The sequence below is a fragment of the Gracilinanus agilis genome, chromosome 4 (assembly GCF_016433145.1).
Source record: "Gracilinanus agilis isolate LMUSP501 chromosome 4, AgileGrace, whole genome shotgun sequence".
Classification (NCBI taxonomy): domain Eukaryota; kingdom Metazoa; phylum Chordata; class Mammalia; order Didelphimorphia; family Didelphidae; genus Gracilinanus; species Gracilinanus agilis.
Genome location: NC_058133.1, coordinates 201,962,486 through 201,980,172, shown reverse-complemented (window position 1 = coordinate 201,980,172; position 17,687 = coordinate 201,962,486). Strand labels below are relative to the sequence as shown.

Genomic DNA, 17,687 nt, shown 5'->3' with positions numbered 1-17,687 from the left:
CAAGCCATTTCCTCTTTGTGGGCCTCAATTTCCTTATCCATAAAATAAGCAAGTCAGCCTAAGTGGTCTCTAAAGTTTCAACATTTTAGGATTCTTAAAATCCAAAAAAAGCCTGACATGAATTAATAAAACTTTACTTTCTTTAGGCATTGTTTAATGATTATAGTAACTGAATTTCATTTTTTTTGGAATTTGTCATAATTATAGAACTCAGGAAAATAATAAATGACTTTGTTCTCTTACAGATCTTTGATGATGCATATAAATCCCAGCTCAGTTGTGTAGTTGTGGATGACATTGAGAGACTTTTAGGTGAGTTATACATTAGTATCTGTATGGTACATTATAACTAATATTTTTGTTACAAAGAAAAATATCAAGTATTCATAAATTTAGTAGTCTTTTGAAATACTTTTGATGAGATGTGATGGAAACAACACTGGCTTTGGAGACAAAGGATCAAATTTTGGCCTTGCTATCTACTATGGAATCTTTAGCAAGTCACTAAACCTCAGTTTCTTCATATGTAAAATGATCTAAGATACCCCAGGCTTTAATTCTGTGATCTGTGATTTGTAGATGTTTAAAACCCAGATTTCTTCATCAAAAGTCAGTCAATCAAGTGTTTATTAATTGCCTACTTGTGCTAGATACTATACCAGGTCCTGGGTATACAAGAAATAATCTCTTTATAAAAAGCTTACTTTCTAATGGGGAAGATAACTGAGGTATATGAGGCAGGAGGAGGGAGTGTGGAAAGGCATGTATGTGTGTGTTTGTGTAACTACGTTATTTGTACACACAAAATGTACATGTGCATATATGTACACACAAAATAATTAAAAAGTAGTTAAATTGGACAATGGCCATTTGTAGGGACAGGAAAGACTTCATTTAGAAGCTACTGTGTGAGTTTCATCTAGTATCTATACTAGGTCTGTCATGGGGATCGGAATGTAGAGACTTAAAGTGAAGAACAGAGACAAGACCAGTTTAGTTGGATCATTGTGTGATCATTGAAGCTAGAAAAATAGTTTGGGACTGAGTTATCAGGTCAATAGTGTTTTTCCATTTAAATATCAACAGCCAGATTATAAATTCCTCTATAACAAGGGAAGTATTTTGAACTACTTTGCATCCTTCAAGTCACAATAGATGTTCAGTAAATGCTTTTTAATTAGCTGGTTTACCATTTAGCTCTTTGATTAATTCATATCCAACTTTGTTTCTGAATTGGAGCTTTGGGCTCTTGTTGGGCTCCTCCCCTTCCTGAATTTTTGGGTAAGATGGTCAGCCCTCAATCAATCGGATTGCTCTGTTGACCTTCATTACCTTGAGGGATAGTATTTTGATTCTTTGAGATTCAGAATGCTGAATCTTCAGAGACTTTCTCTGGTATCTTAGAACACAGTGCTGGGCACCTAGGAGATTCTGGGCATCTGTCCTGGCCTAGTCTGGGCATTGTTTTACTACACTCTGCCATTTTCTGGGACCTCTATGGTCCTCACTTTGGGGCTTTTGACCGCCCTGGAACCTTGAAAGGGGAAAAGTTACAAACCATATAGCTTGAGTTGAATGTGAAAAGTGGGGTTGGGGCTTTTTGTCAATGACAATGGATGGAATTTATGGGCTGGTGATGGGCCTATCTTAAGTCCTAACTAGCACAACCATCTTCATATTCTTACTGCATTTCTGAATTAATATCTAAAAGATGGTTCGCAACAGGGAAGCCCATGTTCCCCCAACTCTCCCCTTCAAAAAAAAGAAAGACAAGACTAGGACCTGGAAGACTTGCCCCAGTTTGTTGTATTCTAGAGGCAACTCTGCCATCAATTCACCTGCATTGCCATTGCTATTTGTATGCTGATCCTGTGGCCATGTTCTTAGTTTCATCTTTTATCAGGTCACGCTAAGGTAAATGGTCTCTTCCATCGTGCTAAATAGCTCCTATTTTACTTTCTCCCAATATCTAGAGTGGGAAGTTGGTACTAGATATGCTACTGAGCAGCTTCCATATTTACATGATTCTTATTACTAGGGAGAAATTGATTATGCATATAATGCAGAAAAGTTAAAAACAGAAGTTTGAGGGAATTAAGTATAATAACAACAGTAGTAATAACACATATTTGCAAGCACTGAGTAATTGTTTTAACCTTATTCTGACCAAAAGAAGAAACATTTCAGGCTTTAGATTATTATAATCCTTTTTTGATCATTTATCTTGCTGTAATTTCTGTTTGTAGTGTTTATTTTGCTTATTCTATTTATATCATTAATTTATAAATTATATTTATATTATCCCATTATTTTCATCTTTATTCTATAAACATAAAACTGAATTCTTATAATTTTTTATCATTTCTCAAAAGTGCTTGATGAAATCAGTCACAGAATTTTTTAATTGAAAGGAGCCTCTAAGGTCAAGTTTAGTATGCATTTAACCTGGAATCCCATTTAGCCTCTGCCTAACGGCATGGGAAATCTCCAAAGGCTACCCATTCCAATTTGGGACAGTTTTAATTGTTAGAACATTAAGCCTAACGTACTCCTGAAACTTCCATTCTGGAATCAAACAGAACCAGTCTCTCATATGTGATGATAGTCCTTCAGGTACTTGAAGATAGCTGTTCTGTCCATGCTATCATAAGTCTTCTCCAGGCTATCTCCACTTTTTTCGACTGAGATTCATGTGGAATGGTGTTCAGTCCCTACCTCACCATCCTTATTCATGGAGAACCTAAACTGAAGGATCAGACAGAGGTCCCCTTACAAACAGTGTGGCACTTGACACCTTCTTTCTAGAAGTTTTTAATCATGCCTCTACTGACAGATTACTTTCCAATTTATTAGTAAGTTCTTTTACTATTCCCCTTGCATTTGAGGACACATGATTATTACTTAGAATACTTGTATTTTTTGATCAATAAAAATTTGAACTCTTGAAATGTATTCATGTGAGTTTTAAATTCATTAACATAAATATACATTTTTATCTTTTAGATTATGTCCCTATCGGACCTCGATTTTCTAATCTAGTATTGCAGGCCCTTCTCGTGTTACTCAAAAAGGCACCCCCACAGGTAAAATCAATTTTAATAAATCTTAACCTGTAATGGAAATGTTCATTAGTGTGTTATGAAAAGGCATACATATATATATATTGCCACATTGTTACTAAGTAAAGTTAAAGTTGGGGTGGAGGGTGGGGTTGTTTTTGCTTTTGCTCCCAATCTATGATTTCATCAGTATGGAAACTCCAGAATTCCAAGTGTGGAAACTTCCCTCCACTAGCATATATCAGCAGCTTATATATAATTTACTACTTTAGAGGATTGCCTGGAGGCACTGAGATGTTCACCGAATGGTCAGTCTCACAGCTAGTATGTGTCAAAAGCAGAGCTTAAAACCAGATCTTGCAGACTCTGAAGCCAACCACTATTATGAGGCTACTCCTCTAAAGTTGTCATAACTACAAGATACCAATACTAGAAGGACACCTGAGAGGTTTTGTAGTCTAGTTCCCTATCAGCAGGTAGGTGAATATCTCAGCATTTTCTGTTTTCTTGAGTATCTCCATGAAAGCAATCTTCTTCCATAGACCTTTCTAGCATTTTAATCTTAATTTGGCAAAGCCTTTTTATTCCATTGTTTATAAGCTCAAAATCATATTTTGAATGAAGAAATTCTCCCAACATGTCTGTCATTGTGTCCAGTACTTATTAGAAGTCATGTTTGGGGCCTAAAAGAGGTTGGATATACAGCTTTACCCCTTCTCATTCCTTTATATTGAACTTTCTGGAAGTTTGTTTTGAAGAAACTTGTAATTATTTCACAAAGGTATTTTTAAAATTAATTTATCATTTATAGAAATGTTGGTTCTCTGATCATTTGCTGATTTGGGAAGATTCTTGGGAAGTCTGAATACAGTTTGGATTGTAGTTAATATGCTTCCATATTTTATTTATATGTGTCAGAAACTATTATGCTGCCAAAAATCACCAATCTTTCAATATATTTGTAAGGATGAGATAAAAATATCAAAATGTAGAATCTGATGGAGCCTGATGGGTTATGTCACGAAATGAAAATTCACTTAATTGATAAAGTAAACAAGCATATCTTTTTTGCATCCTCTAACCTTAAAGATGTACCAATCAGAAGCCAAATATAAAAGTTTTCAAGTACTGACATGTTAATGTCAGTGTTTGGGAATAAAAATTACTTAATCATTTATCTGAAGTTGGAGATAATCGAAGTAATATAGAAAATGTTCATGTTAATTTGGTGAATCTAATTTTCAATTTAATAATTTAACATTGTATTCAGGATTGTAGAGTAAAAGAATATAACTTACAAAGACCCTGGAGAAGAATTGCACATAAATTCACTAAATAGGGGCTTATGTTTTTTATTATCCTTCTATAGATTAGAATTTTAGCTTCTACCAGATCTTAGATTAGAGAAAATAACATACAAATTTCCATTCCCTATTTCTTTTAATATTCACATATATCTAAAGTTACTGAGTTGGAAAATCAATATTTACCAGTCTTCCATCCCTCAAAAATCCTGAGGATTTTTCCTTCTACAGCCTTAATTTACTATCTAGGGTATACACATTTCTAGCCACCAAGAATTGTTAGTAAAATTTGTTCTGGGAGTAGGACAAAGGAACCACTATTTTCTGCAGAAGTCCTTTATCCCAATATATTTAATTATAAAATTTTCCCTATGCTAGACTTAAAGGGAATTAAACTTCAAGCTTCAAACTTGGAAAGAACTTGTAATCAACCTAAGACAGTAGTGATAGAGGCAAACATATAGAAAGAGAATATGAAAATGAGCTATTTACATTTCATATAAACAGTAAGCTATTTTAGGGTACAATTGTCCCATTCTTCTCATGTGTGGCATAGCACCTAACACAGTGAATATAGTTAGCACTTAATAAGTAAGTAATGAATGAATGAGAATATTTTTGGTGTTTGAAGGGTTAGTGAGTGGAAACATTTATCAAAGGAGAATTCAGAAAGAAATGGACATCATAAGCTTCTCAAATGTTGGAAGGGATATGAACTTAAAATATATGATACAACTTGGGACAAAACTGAAAGACAACAATTATATAATTAAATCAGGATCAGTTTCAGGAATTTGTGGAGGTGCAGTTATATGACTGATGACTAAATAATAGAAAGGGGATGAAATACAACACTCTAATAAATAGTAAATAACATTAAAATCTTTTAGAGGAAAAGCAGTCTTCCCATTCTTAAACAGAATTTGGTAATTGCAACTCAGGCTCCCAGGCGAGATAGTTCTTTATTATATTTAGTTGTGGGAAAGATGAATTGAATAGTTGAATTTTTCTGGGTGGCCTATAGTTCCTTAAATAAAAATATTATCATGTGTTCTAACATGTTTTTAAAATTAGTATAAACTCTTAATGAAAGGAAGGAGAATCTTTCAGGCAGATCTCAAATTTTGTCATTGGAAAGTAGAAAAGTTTTTGTCTCCCAGCCATTATCAGGAAAGTTTTTCAGGTGAATTTCTTCAATGAAATATTAAGGGTGCATGACTTTGGAAGTTTGGCAAAGCTGGAGAAACAGGGAAATGTCAAGTGTCATTGGTAAGAAATTTGGCAACAAGCAGCTCAGCTGTAGGCATTCTTCTAAAAAAAGAATTTAATTGCACTGATATGCAATCCAGTAATAATAAGCCACACAGAAGCCTTAATTTTACATATGGTATGATTCTACCCAGAAAAATCATGTGTGCACATGCCCAAGCAAGACAATTACTTCAGGGGAGCTGTGTTGTGTATCAAGATACTCCCCACCCCCCACTCCTGTCCCCCTGCATTGTAAATTGGCTCACTAAAGCTGGCTCACAAACCCTCCTGTTCTCCTGTGTAAATTGTCTGGAGTTTTTGCACTTCCACTGCAGGTCTAAAAATGAATGTCAGACTCGAGTCTTTATAGTTTAAATTTTGTTAAACAAATACTTGGACTTGTGTGAACCTGGAGGTGAGTAGATTTGTTTCAAATTTAGCTCCATAAAGAACTTAATGATTGGTTTGGTGTCCCCTTGAGAATATAAAAAGTAAAGTGCGTAGATCATGAAGACTGAAAAACATCATCACATTTTGTTTAGAATCTTTTTAAAACCAATTAAAAGCTTTTCTAAAATGGATTGAACGGGGGAAAATAAAACATGTTCCCTAGGTCTTTATTCTAATCAAGTTTCTCTGTGTTCTGTAGGAGAAGAGATTGAGGGGGGATAGAAAGGTTGAAAAGGACTGTCCCAGCAGGGAGCCAAGCTGGAGAAAAGGGCTTCTCTGAGAATGAAGCAAGGCAGCTCAGCCGGCCTGAGAGTCAGCTTCATCTACATGCAGAGCCCCACAAGGCAGGGCATGCTCACCATCACCAGAGGGTTCACATGTGCTTCCCCGCTGGTTCCTATGAAAAGCTAACAATCAGCTTGGAGGGTGAAAGACCATTGCTGTGCACTCTCACTGAGCTGGAGGTACAATTTATCCAGTGTTAGGAAATGTCCAGCTGAGCAGGGAGAGGCTCTGAGACTTCAGTGATGTTCCAGGACCATCTCCTATACCAGACACCAGGACTTTTCAAATTTTTGCAGGTTTATTAAAATGAAGGGGAGCTGGAAAGTGGAGTAAGGAGGAGAGACATGTTCTTTCAGTTTAGAAAGATGAAAGCTTTAGTCATTAAGGGAACTTATGTAAAGCAGGCAAGGACGGGTAAATCTGTTTTTTCATTTTATTTTGTATTATGAACTAAACAAGCAATATGTGTGTGAATATTTCAGCATACAAAGAACAGAAAAAAGAGGAGTGAAACTGAACTTCTATTGTGTAGTTTTTAAGTGTAAATGAAATAGTACCAAAATTGTCTGATGGATCTTCTACATTTTCTTCCATGTATTGGTTAAATGTTTCATTTTCAGTTCTTCTTTTTTCTTTCTTTTGGCATTCCTAACCCTACTTACTTTCTTCCCCTCCACAACTCTCCCACCACAATAACAACCCTCCCTTGTATCAAATACATGTAGTCAGGCAAAACAAATCCACAAATCGGCCATGCCTGAAAATGTATGTCTTATTTTGCACATCCAGTCTTTTGCCTCCCTGTCAGTAGATGGGAAGTGTGCTTCATCAACAGTATTTTGAAGTTATAACTGGTAACTGCCTTGATCAGCATTCTTAAAATGTTCACAGTTTTCCCTTATGTTATTGTAGTCATAGCAGTTGTTTTTTTGATCTGCTTATTTCACTCTTCATCAGTTCATAAATCTTCCCAGGTTTCTCTGAATCTTACTTTTTTGTCATTTCTTACAGCACAACAATATTCTAATATATTCATCCACCATGATTTGTTCAGCCATTCCCCATTTGATTAGCACTCTTTGTTTCCAATTCTTTGTTACCACAGAAAACACTGCTATAAATATTTTTTACGTGCAGGAAGACAAGTAATATCTTGAAATGCTCCCTAACAGAATATAAGAGGACATAATTTTTCTTTCATTCTTGTTCCTTTAGTTTCTTTCCATCTCAACTTCTTCTCTATTTTTTTACCTAAAAAAGAGACTCTGCAAGACTGAAAAATGACAGCAACTTCCCAGTCTAAAGTGAAAATAGACTCATTAAATTGGGAACCATATTTATATGTATGAAATGGAATGACAGTATCATCTGTAGAGAATATTCTCTCTGTTTTAATCATACAGATACAACAGAATGTTCATCCATTCTTGCTAGTAGCATTATTTCACTTCATGGTAACATCACCTTTTAGCTTGTGTATTATTGATATTTTTAGTTTATTTGTAAAATTGCTAAAAGGATAGCTTTTTTCTCTTTCATCTTTCTTTTCTTTTTTCTATTAATTTTTAAAATTAAACTTATTTAATTAGTTAATTTAGAATATTTTTCCATGGTTACATGATTCACATTCTTTCCCTCTTCTTCTCCCACTCCTCCTCCCATAGCCAACGAACTAGTCCACTGGGTTTTTCATATGTCATTCTCATCTTTCTTTAACAGGAAACATCACTTTAGGAGGTGATATAGGAAGACAAGACTGGTGGCTAGGAAGGGAATAATGTGTATGATCCAGTAGGAAAATGCTGCCAGCAATGGTGATGCTCAGACATAGCCAAAAAGACACAAACAAAAATGTTTCATGTTGGGGCAGCTGGGTAGCTCAGGGAAGTGAGAGTCAGGCCTAGAGACAGGAGGTCCTAGGTTCAAACCCGGCCTCAGCCAATTCCCAGCTGTGTGACCCTGGGCAAGTCACTTGACCCCCATTGCCTACCCTTACCAATCTTCCACCTATGAGACAATACACCAAAGTACAAGGGTTTAAAAAAAATGTTTCATGTTGTAAATTTTTCTGGAATATCAATGTTCTCTCTGAGCTGAGTTGCTTTTTATGCATTCCTTAAGAAATATCATAGTGCAGTTTTTACCTTGGTGATGTGATCAGGTCTTACCTAATGTGGAACAGTCTCTCCCTTTGTTGGGTGGTTTGGTGAAATAAACAGATAATGGAAGAATGAAAATTGTGCAGGCTTGCACAGGAATATATCTCCTTATCTACTGAAAATTAACTAATGGCTAATGTCTTCAGTATGACTCAATAAGCTATATCTCTACCTTCAGGAAAGGAGACCAGACATTTTTCCAGATAAACTTTCAAGTGTTATCACTGATACAGTGACTCTTTTGCATTTAAGATAATTTCTTTATTGGAAATGTGCTGAATGATGACTGATACTTAATGGCTTAACTTCCCCATTTGGAAATGGAAAGAGAATGAAGAATGAATCATCAGCATATGAATTCATTATTAGGGGAATGCAATTATCAAATATATACATATAAGTTTTAAGTACCTTACTTTATACAACATAACTGTTAAATCTATCTTCCTTTAAAAGTTACATGGAAATTACATTTTTAAGTAGAATCATAGTTGAAAAGCACTTATGTTGCTGACTCATAATAATCTTTGGTGAATCCTTTATGAACAGTATTTGTCAGCTTGGTAAATCAATATTTCCATGTATAATAATGTTAAGGTGAGATATACAGTAAAAGGCCCTGATGAGTTACAACAAAGTTTAAAAGATACTTATCTTGTTCTCAGAGAATTTTTAATCTTATGCAGTATGACAGTGTACATGGAAAAGATTAACTATAACTGGAATCAGGATTAGAGATTAGCAAATTGGGCAACAACTAGAGCATAGCATTTTGGGTTGTAAAGCATATTCTAATGGACTTACACCAAGGCCCAAATTCCAGGCCTTACCCAAGTGATCAACTTCCTAGTTACAATCACACTAATGAAAAATGTTCAACACTAATGCTCTTAGAGGGCATTTTCAATGAATGTATTTTATCTCTTACTTTGGATTTGTGATTGCATTCTTAATATCATCAGTAGCTATGATTTTTAGATGAGCCATCGTGAATCAAGAGTTCTTTCAGAATTGTTGCCCCTTGTTATTGCTACAGTCATTGTGTAAATTTCTGGTTTTGCTCATTTCACTTTGCTCTGTTTATACAAATCTCTACATCTTTCTCTGCTTTTTTTTTTTTTTCAAATTTTGATGAGTTCGAGGCAACTAAGCTAAGGACTGACCCTCAGCAGAACTCCAATCAGCTCCTATTCTGTTTATTTCCTTTCTGGGGCTTCTGGTTCTCTACCTCTCTGGTGACAGTTCACTGTGGGCCAGAGAGCCAGGTCCTAGTGAGGTTGGATTCCCCTTGGGCTTCAGAATAGAGGAAAAGGGTTAGGGGAAGAGCAGCTCTAGAGCGCTCTCTAACATTTTCTGAGACCTGAGGAAACAAAGGGTAATAGCCCAACCTGTTCTTGCTTTGTTCTGCATAGTTTGTGAATGTGACCATATATTTCTCAGAGCAAGAGTGGGACTTTTTTGGATGATTGGCAGAAGGATTGCCAATAGTATGAAGAAAGCCACTTACTAAACCTTGATGTCCTTTGAATTATATGCTATTTCCAAACTAGATTTGATATTCTGAATCGAACTAGGAAAAGTACTATTTGCTAGGCATTGAGGAAATCAAGAGAACAGAAACAGCAGTCAGCTCAAGTACTTTGGAGCATTTTATCTTGAAGGGTATAAAGGAACAGCTGTTAGGGTGTGGCATAAGCTAAATAAAAGAAGCAGAAGCTGCTCCTCTGCTGATAGGACTAGAGTTTGAGGAGGCTCATCATTCCCTATCATGGGGCACAGAGTTCAGAGACCATCTAAACTGAACAGATCTCTTCCCCCAATTATCTTCCAAACCCTACCTATCCAGAATTCTGTTACCAAGAGTAGGAAGACAAAAGACACTGGAAAGTAGATGTCAGTGGAACTGCTTTGACACACTTTCTTCCAACACCCTAACCCATCTCCTATTCAGATTACAATATCTCCTGGTTTTGGGGTGGCCATGGTCATGGTCTCTAACACCCATTTCCACCTGCCCTCTTGCTGTAGACCAAGAATCCTTGGTCCTTCTGAACTCACCCACCTTTCTCAAAAATGGCATATGGACTTTGAGTTACGGTGGCTGCATGAAAGACTCTTGGCAAACCCAGATCTACTGAGGAGTAGTGCCTATTAAAAATGAAGAGCACCAAATGAAACAAAACCAAAGAAATCCTCCATCACATTAAGGATAGCTCAGGGAAATAGGTATTGAAATCTAGGCTGCTCCCCTAGGGGCACAGACTTCTTGTTGGGGGACTGCATTAGGAAATCAGACCAAGGCCAGCATGCATTGAGTGTTGGGAGATATAGTAGGAGACCAAACTAAAGCTAGTACTATCTTCTTGAGGGCTGCAGATTGGGACAAAAACCTGACTTCATGGACCTGGCTAGGTGACTGCACAAGGAAATGTCCTATACTGGCCCATCTAGAGGTTTGAGGATGCCTTAGGAGTTCAGCTTGAAACTTGCACTAGCCAGAATTATCAGCATGCTCAAAGGGCCTGAAATCGAAACCATGAACCTCCTACAGTAATTATATAAGAAACATATAAGGCCACAGTAACCATGATGGAATTTCTTGAAAATAGAAGTTATAGACTGTGGCAGTAGGTGAATCTTAATAGTAGAGCTAGTTCCAGTTCTAGGCTGCAGGCTAGGATTGAGGTTCCAAGCCAGAGCTATAGAAGAAAGCAGAGTCTATATCCAGTTAGCCACCTATCAAGGGATCAGAGGGTAAAAGCTTCCAGACTCTAGTAAAGGCAGGTCAAACCCCTGGTACAATATCAAGAAAATACTTTGATCTACCCACCCTATGGAACAGTTCTGGAATAAATCCTGACCCTGGACAAAAACAACTCTGAGGTATCACCTCACACCTAGCAGATTGGCTAAAATGAAAGAAGGGGAGAGTAATGAATGTTGGAGGGGATGTGGCAAAATTGGGACATTAATGCATTGCTGGTGGAGTTGTGAACTGATCCAACCATTCTGGCTGCCAATTTGGAACCATGCTCAAAGGGCTATAAAAGACTGCCTGCCCTTTGATCCAGCCATACCATTGCTGGGTTTGTACCCCAAAGAGATCATAGATAAACAGACTTGTACGAAAATATTTATAGCTACGCTTTTTGTGGTGGCAAAAAACTGGAAAGCAAGGGTATGCCCTTCAATTGGGGAATGGCTGAACAAATTGTGGTATGGGCTGGTGATGGAATATTATTGCACTAAAAGGAATAATAAACTGGAGGAATTCCAGGTGAACTGGAAAGACCTCCAGGAACTGATGCAGAGTGAAAGGAGCAGAGCCAGAAGAACATAGTACACAGAGACTGATATACTGTGGTAAAATCAAATGTAATGGGCTTCTGTACCAGCAGCAATACAATGACCCAGGACAATTTTGAGGGATTTATGGTAAAGAACGCTACCCACATTCAGAGGAAGGACTGCAGGAGAGGAAACATATAAGAAAAACAACTGCTTGAATGCATGGGTCGGGGTGGACATGATTGGAGATGTAGACTCAAAACTACCACACCAATGCAACTACCAACAATTTGGAAATAGGTCTTGATCAATGACACATGACAAAACCAGTGGAAATGTGCATCGGCCATGGGTGGGGGGAGTGCGGGGGAGTGAAGGGGAAAGTGGGAGCATGAATCATGTAACCATATAGTTTTTAATGATTGCCTTAATTTCCCCTTCATTAGAGGTGAGGTCTCCCTTTTCATCTTTGATACTGTCAATTTGATTTTCTTCTTTCCTTTTTTTTATTAGATTGACCAGTACTTTAAATACTGCTTACATCTTAATGGGGGAAAGGTGAAGAGACTTTTGAAGTCCCTTCAAAACCTTAATGTCTCCAAAAGTCAAACAGAATAGGGATTAAAAATAATAATAAATAAGACAAATTTAGGGCCTGAATAGAGGTTTGGGATATTTTGTTTGACCTAAGGAGTAAAAAAAAATGGGAGAGAAAAGAAATAAACAAGAGAGGAAATTAGGAAAAGAAAAACTTTTATAATTTCTAATAATGGGGGCACATCATAATAATACATAAATAAAGAGGGTGTAGGGATGAGAAGAGTAGATATCTCATGAATTTCACTCATATTTGAAGTAGGAGAAAAAAAGATTGAACATAGGCTTTAGTGTAGAAATAGATTAAAATCAACAAGGAAATAGGCAGGGACAGAAAGAGGGAAGAGTGGTTCCAGAGGGAGTATAGAATTGGAGAGGGAATTGTCACAAATAAAACAAATTTCATCTACAAAGAATGAACTATAAAGAAGAGAATTAAAGGGGAATAAAGAGTAATAAGACTCAATAATTTAGGTCTGGGCCAGTGAAAAGAGAAATGATAAAGGAATTGGGGCAGACCACTCCAGTTATAGATAACTGGTGTTGATTCAAGGGCTAGATGGTGCAGTGGATAGATTATCAGGCCTGGTGTCAGGAAAGCTCATCTTCTTGAGTTCAAACTTGACCTCAGACACTAGCTATGAGAACTTGGGCTGATCACTTAACCCTGTTTTCCTCAGTTAATTCATGAAGAAGGAAATGGCAAACCACTCCAGTGTTTCTACCAAGAAAACCCCAAATGGGGTCATGAATCAGACACAACTTAAAAATAATTGAATAGCAATATTGATTCACCTCCCTATTTTTCACTATCTTCTTTTTGTTTTTAAAAAGAAGAGGTTAGAAGGGCAGACAGAAGAAACATTACAATTATATATGATGGAAGAAAAGCACACCTAACAATCATAGTCATGAATGTGAATTGCATTTCCACTCATGAAATAGAGAATGTCAGAATGAATTAGAAGGCAAAATCCAACAATATTCTATTTATATGACGTACATTTTTGAAGGATATACACAGAGTTATGGTAAAGGATTGGAGAGGAATATATTATGCCTCAACTGATTCCAAAAAAGGCAAGTGTAGTAATCACTACCTCGGGTCAGTCAACCACAAAAACAGACATAGGAGTTAAACAGGGAACTACCTTATTTTTAAAGGCAACTGGTAGCATAGTGAGTAAAGTAATGGACTTTGAGTCAAGAAGACTTGAGTTCAGCTGGTCCCTCAGAGACTAGCTGTGTGACTTGGGGAAGTCACAAAATTCCCTTTCAGCCTTCTCATCTGTTAAATAGGGTTGTTGTGAGGATCAAATGATATAACTTATAAAAAGTGCTTTGCAAACCTTAAAGCACTATATAAATGCTAACACTGCTATTATTAAATGAGGAAGAAAGATACATTTATCATTTATCATAATAAGGATATATTAGAAGAGGTTGGCTAAGGGGGAGAGGGAATCTTTTATCTGAATTAGGAGAAGGGGAAGATTGACTATACACAGAATTTAAATACACTTAGAGATAGGTGAAATGAAATAGTATCAGTTTTAAATAAAGCATGCACTGACAAACTTTAAATGCCTAAGGAAAAACTAATTGAACCATTGGGAAAGATAGATGGCAAAACAAATGGTGCTAGTCGCCTAGTGAGCTAGTTGTCGTGCGATGGATGAGCCTAGAGATCACACTTCTTTAGGTTTTAGAATCGTGATCAATAAGGGTATTTGAAACACTTTTACATCTAATTTTTAAAATAGTAGATCAATAAGTGGCTGAGGCAAGTTACCAATGGCATAACATTCAGGAGTATCAATGCATGTAATTTTAATGCAAGAAAATTCTGTTCTCCATAGCCCATATGTATTCATTTTGTGATGTCAAGTCATTTGTGTTCATCACAATGCTGTCTCTTGTACATTCCCACCAATATGCCTTTGCTCACACAGTTCCCTATGTGTAGGATGCCTCCTTTCCCGACCCATATTCACCTTTTGAAATCTTAAAAATCCCAGTTCTCATTCCACCCCTTCATTAATTTTTCCATCCAGCTCCTTTTCCCTGTGTCAGAAAAGATTTTTCCTTTCTATAATATTAAATAGCCCCCTCCTGTCTTTCTTATGTTCCCATTATGTTCTTTTTTTGCATTGCAGTTTTAGTGGGAGTTTGGGATGGGGAAGAGGCCATTGCCCCCTTCAAAACCAGATTGTCTTCAAGAGTCAAATAGGGATTTAAAAAAAAAAAAAAGACAACCTTAGGGCCTGGATGGAGGTTTGGGCTACTTTGTTTGCTCTTAGAAAGTAAAGAAAGGGGGAGACATAATACCTTAGAGAAGAAATCAGGAAAAGGGAGGAACTTTGACAATTTCTTATAATTCTCATAATACGTATATTTGTTTGTGGTTATAACTCATATCTTGTCACATCCCTGCCTCCCCTACTTTCCCTAGCACAGAGACAGATGTTTTAAATCATTTTTGTATGAATTCTATCTTTTAGCAAGATTTTTGTGAAAACTTATTACTAGGGTAGAGTAGTATAGCATGTTAATACAAGAAGTAAATTATTACTAGAGGCTTAGTAAGTGGTTGTCAAATAAACAAATTGTTACAGTAAAGGCTCGGAGTCTATCTGGTATGGATGGATACAAATGTAATTTTTGTGTTGTGCCTAGACTATGATTTATTTTTGTCTTGACTGGTTAGAAAGAACCTGAAGAAGACAGAGGGAGCTAACTAACTCAATGTATTTTGCCTCTTTCTTATCTCTTCATTTTAGTTTCTACTTTTCTATTTTATAACTCAATCAATAATTTGAATAATACTACCTCCCCTCTAGATTTTTTTATCCCAGTTCTACCACTAACATAATGCTCTACCATTGACTTTGTAATCTTAGATATGACTCTTGATCTTTTTGGTCATGAGTTTCTTCATTTGTAAATTTATGAGGTTGGACTTTCCAAGAGACTTCTTCCCTCTCTAAAATTCTAGGTTTCTGTGACCATGTTGATATTACAAACAGTATAAAGGTAGGAAGGAAATATAGGGTTAATGATATATTGTGGTAAGATCAAGATGACAGTAACCATAATTAAAACGATATAGACACAGGCAGCTGGGTAGCTCAGTGGATTGAGAGTCAGGCCTAGAGATGGGAGGTCCTAGGTTCAAATCCGGCTTCAGACACTTCCCAGCTGTGTGACCCTGGGCAAGTCACTTGACCCCCATTGCCTACTCTTACCACTCTTCTGCCTTGGAGCCAATACACAGTATTGACTCTAAGACAGAAGGTAAGGGTTAAAAAAATAAATAAATAAAATAAAAAATAAAAAAAACCGATATAGACAGAACCATAATGATGGAAAATGAATGACCGTGATGATAAAAAAAAGAATGATCATATCTTATTTGAATCAAAAGAAATAAATTTTCTCTCCTAATGTTTCATTTTTTGTAATTGATTCGTCTCTCTTATGATTTATTTGTCAAGCAATTTATATTCACATATATGCATATTCATATATATGAATTTTTTATTTGTTAAGCAATTTATATTCATATATGTCACTTTATTTGTTAAACAATTTATATTCTTTTTTTGATTCTCAATAATTCTGTAAGATGGGTGCTATTACCCTTTTGCAGATAAAGAAATTAAGGCCCAAAGTGACTGGCCTGGAGTCACACATATTTTGAAATAAGAGTGAAAGTCAAGTCTTTCTGTCTTCAAAACACTTTTCTATTCAATGTACCTTAAAGCTTTTTGTCAAGGGTGAAAGAATTATGAAGAAAGAGTTGGAGTTAATATGACATTCAGTATTTTCAGCAAATAAGAATGGCTAAATTTTGTTTTCATTGTCTGAGTGGCAGTTTTTTTAAAATGAAAATTTATAGAATAAAGGACACTAGATGAGGAAATTAGGAAACCTGGATTCTGGTTCTGCTCCTAATTAGCTTCATGATCTTGGGCAGATCACTTAATTTCTCTAGATTCTGTTTCTTCCTCTGTGAAATGAGGGAAGTTGGACTAGATATTCTCTGAGGTCCTGTCCAATTTAAAAAAGTCTTATGATTTAAGGAATATTTTACCTCTAATAATTATTTAAAGCTTATTTGCTTCCAAGTTTCTCATTTCACATTAGACCTACCATAAATTCCCTTCGTCATTCTCTGGTCTGCCCCACCATGATGAAGGATACAGAGACAGACTCAAAATTAGCCTCAGGCTAAAAATGAATGCAGAGTTTAAGTGTAGCTGTCTGCCTAGTTGTAGCTTGATTTATTTGAAATATACTTCCTTTGGTATTCAAGTAAAACATTTAACAACAGAAAAAAAGAAACGACATTTGGGGATAAGAAATCAAACTGCATGTGAACAAAGAGGTCCCATTGCTCATAGGAGTTTTTTGCTAAAGAACGCAGCTGAGGAAAGCAGCACATCTTTTTTGTTTTTGTACTATTCTGTATTTTCTCTTGTTTGGGATGAATCTAACTATAACCATGGTAATAGTTTTGTTTGTATGTATTGATAAGTCTCATCAAGTTGTCGGATTTGTTGTTTTTGTTGTTGTTTTTTAGTGATTCCTAGTCAATATATTGACATATCTATGTTCTTCTCCTCATTACACTCCTGACATCTGGACTTTCTCTACCATGCTCTCTTACTAGTACTTCTTTCTTCCTGTCTCTTTCCAGCATCCTTTTATGTGTTCTCATTCCCCATTAGAAAGCAGACTCTCAAAGGGCAGGACTGTCATTCTTTCTACTTGTATTTGTATTCCCAGTACTTAGCAGAGGGTCTAACCCAGAGTAAATACTTAAGAAATGCATATAGACTTGAAGGATGATGCCCAGAGAAGTCAGTTATCTTTTTATCTTTTATGTGATGAAGAGTTGTGAACATGCTCACCATTTATTTATTGTCATAAAATGATCAATTGATAAATAAGAATAAATGAACTTAAAAGCAGAAACAACAGCTTCTGATCACTTAGCTCAAATTATATATGAAACGTGAATTCCTTTAATTCTAGCTTCTGTATTCTTTATAGCAATCCATCAAACATTTATTAAGTATCTACTATGTGCTAGGCACTATACTAAGCACTAGTGATACAAAAAGAGGCAAAAGACAATTTCTGTCCTCAAGGACTCTGCGGTCTAAAGGAGGAGACAACATGCAAACAAATATGTAGATACAGAATAAATAGGAAATAATTAACAGAGTGAAACCACTGGAATTGAGAGGTTCAGAAGGCTTCCTGAAGAAGGTAGGATTTTATTTGGGACT

The 17,687-nt window shown here is 36.1% G+C and overlaps 1 protein-coding gene across 1 annotated transcript in view; it reads left to right on the top strand.

Annotated features, from left to right (window-relative positions):
- The window catches only part of NSF (N-ethylmaleimide sensitive factor, vesicle fusing ATPase), a 188,112-nt gene that overhangs the window by 145,190 nt on the left and 25,235 nt on the right, over positions 1-17,687 (top strand). Inside the window, exons 15-16 of the mRNA XM_044675961.1 lie at positions 246-312; positions 3,004-3,083. Coding sequence (XP_044531896.1) covers positions 246-312; positions 3,004-3,083 — 147 coding nt within the window. The remainder of the gene's footprint in view (positions 1-245; positions 313-3,003; positions 3,084-17,687) is intronic.